General features: G+C 43.7%; 1 protein-coding gene across 1 annotated transcript; it reads right to left on the bottom strand.

The window, feature by feature from the left end:
• Nucleotides 1-4571: 4571 nt before the first annotated feature.
• LOC311248003 (putative nuclease HARBI1) lies at nt 4572-5642 on the bottom strand (the record flags this gene model as incomplete). Its single annotated transcript, XM_084338969.1, has 1 exon — nt 4572-5642. One exon carries the CDS (start codon nt 5640-5642, stop codon nt 4572-4574), a length of 1071 nt encoding a protein of 356 aa, XP_084195095.1.
• Between the last annotated feature and the right edge of the window lie 352 nt (nt 5643-5994).

Below are 5994 nucleotides of genomic sequence, written 5' to 3'. Positions count from 1 at the left end.
GCAGTTCTGTAAATAAGGTGGCCTCACCTCAGAGCTCACCTGAGTATAAATAAAGGTTTCATATCACATAAAACATAAAAAAAATTAAAATAAAGGTTTCAATCAATATAACCTTCTTACTGGCCTATACTGTCATGTACTCTTCCTATACTAACATATACTCAACACTGTAGCTGTTACGGACGGTGTCCTTATGTATGTATATAGAGGGAGTAATGTATGTTATCTGTTGTATATTAGGCATGTTTTGTTTGTTGTTGTCTTGTCTCCCTCTTGTGTCTACATATCCCCACTCTCAGGTGTCTCAGGCCATGTCCTCGCGTATATGGATCTTTTGCCAAACGGATATTCTCAGGCTCTGTTTAAAATAAAATCCCCGTCCACACCACAGTGTTAAAAAAAAAACTCCATCCAGACACAAACACATAAACGCATATGAATTGCTCCAACAAGCATGCGGGCCAGCAGGTGGCGATAAGCGATACCCCAAATACCATGGTGGTACGAGCGGTCAGGACGACAGAGAAATGATAGGAATTGTCCATTGGTTCACCCAGCCCACTTCACCATTCCTAGCATTTCCACTGGCTATATTGACATTTTATATTTGACATACAAATTAATGAATGTCTTGTTGTAATTAGTATAATATATATATACTAATTACAAGAAGACATTCATTAATTGCATTGTACTGTTCACGTTCCAGTTTGAATGACATTTCAGCACCAAGGCGCTGTCCACCGAAGTCATTATTACTTCAAAGCGCTACTGCCTATATGGACAAAACAAGGTGTAATAAGGACATAGTTAGGACATAGTCGGTCTGATATATATTAGAGAAATAGTAAAGTAATATTCGCCAAACAATCTGACGGGCCAGATATTATTACGGCCCACCATAGTCTGAGCATGCGTAGTGAGCTGATTTTCATTGGCGCCGGCAACTACAAATTGAAATCCTGTAGTGACAGAAAAACCTGTCAAAAAAAGAAGTTATGGCGAAACAGACAGCAAAACGTGATTCCTTTGTATGGACAGATGACGAGGTGTAACTCTACAGTACAAGACGACTAAGACACAGGAGAACGTTGACTGGGAGTCGTGCTACACCAAATATGTCGACATATTTTCAGAGTTCCAGGAACAATATCCTAACAAGGATGATGCTGCTAATCTGGGGAAAGAGTTCCCTCATTCAGAAGACAGCTTGAACAAGGTGATACTCTTGACCAAGCTGAAGAACGTCCGTGCGAAGTACCGTCAGTCGATACAGGACGCCGAAGTGGACGCGGTAGAGTGGTTATGCTCTACTTCGAGCTCTGTGCGCAGATTTGGGGCGGCTCGCCCGCAACCAACCCCATACTGTCTGGCATCGAGTCAACAGAGCTTAATGTGGACGAAACCTCCCTTACCACTCTGGAACCTGGAGATACTGAGACAGATGACTCAGACACCATGTCTGTGACTGCCGGGGTGTCTGCCTCGGTCGTTAAGGAGCGACGGGATCTACTTCAGGTACGTTTGACTGGTCTTCACTGATTGGTTGACGTGAAACACAACTTGCATGGTTATGTACATTGGCTATTATGCATATTGCTCTCTATTGCTTATTCCTAAATGATGTTCTATTTGTAAGTCATGTATTCTCTTGTTCTATTACAGGCCAGACTGACTGGGCACATATATGACCGACTCAACCGGAAGGCTTCAGGGGACAACATGGCCCAATAAGGCATGCAGTTGAAGAGGCGTATGGTGGAACTAATGGAGAGGGCAGAAACACAGAACACAGAGAACTTCAAAGAAATTCAAATGGTCCAACAACCTACCCAGCCACCACCATACTACGCACAACCCCAAAGTAGCACTTACACATACACACAGATGCCTAACCCCCAACCCCACCATAGTCGATCACACACAGTTTATCCTCCACCACCAAATACCACACTCTCTAACCCCCAACCCCACCATAGTCAATCACACACAGTTTATCCTCCACCACCAAATACCACACTCTCTAACCCCCAACCCCACCATAGTCGATCACACAGTTTATCCTCTACCACCAAATACCACACTCTCTAACCCCCAACCCCACCATAGTCGATCACACACAGTTTATCCTCCACCACCAAATACCACACTCATGCAGTGGCGGCTCGTGGATTCTTCTCCACTAGGGGCGCTATACCAAACATTTTGCAAACATGTACAAGGCACGCATTGGCGAATATTATCACCATTGCCATCGATCAATATATGATCACAGTCAGTCAAATGCAACCACGTTTCCAATAGCCCAACACAAACACGCACAGCTCTCTCTCTCTCTCTCTCTCTCTCTCTCTCTCTCTCTCTCTCTCTTTCTCGCTCTCTCTCTCTTCTCTCTCTCTCTCTCTCTCTCTCTCTCTCTCTCTCTCTCTCTCTCTCTCTCTCTCTTTCTCGCTCTCTCTCTATCTCTATCGCTCTCTCTCTCTTTCTCTTTCTCTCTCTCTCTCTCTCTCTCTCTCAGATGATGTCAGATCGATTCAATAATAAACACATATGTATATTTTGTCATTTTAAACAAGTTACCAAGTTAGCTGAGTTGGCTAAGAGAGAGAGAGAGAGAGAGAGAGAGAGAGAATTAACTCACTTTGTTTAATTGAAACATGGTCCAGCCGGAGGGCTTAATAAAGTGTATGTCCACTGACTGTCCCCCAGACTGTTGTCGATGTATATACATTCCACTCACTGCCCACTGTCCAGACTCCAGACTGAATCACAAGTTCACAACACCCAGCCTCGAACATGTTGCAAACTGTGGCTAAGGAAAAAACTGGCATCGCCGCGTCGGCCAATCAGAGAGCGTCTCCGCGAAATGCGGCTATGGAAATTCTAGACAGAAATTCTAAACGCTTGCCTAGACCGCTTCAAATCGCGCCCGGCTTCCATCATAAACATCATATTTCAACGCACAACGCGTTACGCACTGATTGGCTGCGACGGATACAGCGATGAAACAGTGACGCGCACTCAGAGCGCTATTGCGTCTAGCCCGAGAGAAATACGGCAGCAGAAATGCGGCTACGGTAATGGAACGTTCTTTATCAGACATAATCGTCACTTCCTGTTCAGGAAAACGATTATTAATATTTTATATTTTAACGTTATATTGTGCATTGGAAACACAAACATACTTAAAATGAGTAAATATTATTCATTTTAAACATGTTTATTTAATTTTTAGGGGTCTAAAATAAAAATAAAATATTTTCTTCTTCTCCTGCTCTCTTTACCAGGGGGGGCGGCGCCCTAGCGCCCCCCAGTGGCGGCCGCCACTGCACCCATGTCTAACCCCGAACCCCAACAATCACACACAGTTTATCCTCCACCACCAAATACCACACCCATGTCTAACCCCGAACCCCAACAATCACACACAGCGATTCCTCCACCACCGGATACCACACTGCCTAACCCCCAACCCCAACAATCACACACAGTGATTCCTCCACCACCGGATACCACACTGCATAACCCCCAACCCCAACAATCACACACAGTGATTCCTCCACCACCGGATACCACACTGCCTAACCCCCAACCCCAACAATCACACACATTGATTCCTCCACCACCGGATACCACACCCCAGCATCCTGCTCCATTCTCCTACCTGCAGGCCCTTTTTGAGGACTCCTTTTTTGATTGAACGTTTTGTTAGGCACGTTTATGTTCTTTGCACAGTATACTTTGGTCTGTAATAAAGCCTATTGTTTACATTTATCTGCCATTTGTTATTTGTTGCACATAATAACACATTGAATGTATAGCTATACATATCCTAGATGTGGATATTATTTCAGGTAATATTGCACTAATGCATACTTTTGTTACATTGCACTTCTAACCTATGTTGCACATAAGCAGAATCGACAGTATAAGCTAAACATTTAAACACAAAATAGATGCTCACAATAGAGCTATTTAAACACAAAATAAATGCTCACAATGGAGCTATTTAAACACAAAATAGATGCTCACAATAGAGCTATTTAAACACAAAATAAATGCTCAATGGAGCTATTTAAACACAAAATAAATGCTCAATGGAGCTATTTAAACACAAAACAGATGCTCTCAATGGAGCTATTTAAACACAAAATAGATGCTCACAATAGAGCTATTTAAACACAAAATAAATGCTCAATGGAGCTATTTAAACACAAAATAGATGCTCTCAATGGAGCTATTTAAACACAAAATAAATGCTCAATGGAGCTATTTAAACACAAAATAGATGCTCTCAATGGAGCTATTTAAACACAAAATAGATGCTCACAATAGAGCTATTTAAACACAAAATAGATGCTCACAATAGAGCTATTTAAACACAAAATAAATGCTCACAATGGAGCTATTTAAACACAAAATAAATGCTCACAATAGAGCTATTTAAACACAAAATAAATGCTCACAATAGAGCTATTTAAACACAAAATAAATGCTCAATGGAGCTACCTTAAGGATCAAGGAATATGGTAAGTACCCTTCTGACTCTCTTTCCTTCAGCTTCATTACAGTCAGTTATTCTGCGTGGGGGGCTGGTGTTCCTGGTCGAATTGCCTGGCTGCCATCATGCTACAGTCATCAACAGACTCTTTACAGGCCTTGCAGTAATTGTGTAGGACAAAACATGCATATATCACAGAAGGGAGTTCAGCCAGGTTGATATCCATAGCCCTTCTAAGCGCTCCAAACCTCGCCTTCAGTCGCCCAAAGGCACATTCGATGACCATTTGTCCTTGACACAGAGACGTGCCAAAGTACTGCTCTTGGGGGTTGCGGCCACCACTCGCATACTCCTTCATGAGGAAAGGCATTAAGGGATAGGCCGGGTCCCCGAGCAGGAATATCGGGATAGGTTGCTCGCCTTCCACAATCTGTTTCCTTAATGCAGGAATACGGCCAGTTTTGAAATGAGAGCTCAAGCTGGAATTGGCGAACACTCGAGCGTCGTGAACGCTCCCGGGCCATTTGATTACAACATCCATGAATGTATATTTGTAATAGCATGTGGCTTGGACGTTGAGCGAATATCTTCCCTTTCGATTGATGTAATCCATGGAGTTCATGGGTGGCTGTTTGACTTCAATATGAGTCCCGTCGATTGCTCCCAAGCACTGCGGCATACCGTGTGCACGTTCAAACCCGGCGACAAGTATGCTTGCTTCGGGTTCTGTGAAGGGCAGCCTGATGTACCTTGGGCCTAGATGGACTGTTATGGCCGTGCAGACCCGTCTCACAATGGTCGAGACACACTGTTGTGACAAGCCAAAGGCGTTAGCCGTCTTCCTCAGTTGCCCCTCATCACTGAGGTAGTACAGTGTACATGCAACCTTCTTCAACACACCCACTGGAGCTCTCATCACCGTTGATTTCCCTTCTATATGTGGACGAAGGAGCTCACTCAATGTTATGAGTGATGCTCTGGACATTTGAAAGTTCTCCTTCCACTCCTCGTCAATGACAATCCCAGTCTCAAAGTTGTCCCACCATCTGCTGGTTCGACCGGGTCTGATCCAAAAATGTCGTCTCTGGCGGACTTTGAACCGCGGACGCTGTGGACTCAGGAATGGGTGCAGCAGACGCATTCGTGTGCGAATGGAGTGGTGCAGCTGGTGAAGCAATGCCAGGTTAAGTTGCAAAACTGCAATAAGTGCGAACATTGCCAAGAGAATGTACAGGACCCTTTGTGTATCCGCCATTGTTATTGTTGTTTTCTTCTGGCGCATGCATATTAAATAGAGAAACGATCCGTTTCTCCATAGGTCATTCAAACTGTATCCTTTTATAACTGTGACGGCACCACACATGTGAACAGTAACAATGCAATTGTTGTAATTATTATACAGCACCTGATGTAGTCTTCTTGAAGCGGATTAAGCTTTTTTCGCTCCGATTTGACATCAGTTTAAAACCCATTGTGCGCTGTAGAATTGTCAA

The sequence above is a fragment of the Notolepis coatsorum genome (assembly GCF_963971535.1).
Source record: "Notolepis coatsorum genome assembly, contig: SCAFFOLD_636, whole genome shotgun sequence".
NCBI lineage: Eukaryota > Metazoa > Chordata > Actinopteri > Aulopiformes > Paralepididae > Notolepis > Notolepis coatsorum.
Note: the sequence above shows the minus strand (reverse complement) of the source record. Positions and strands in the feature narration are given on the sequence as shown.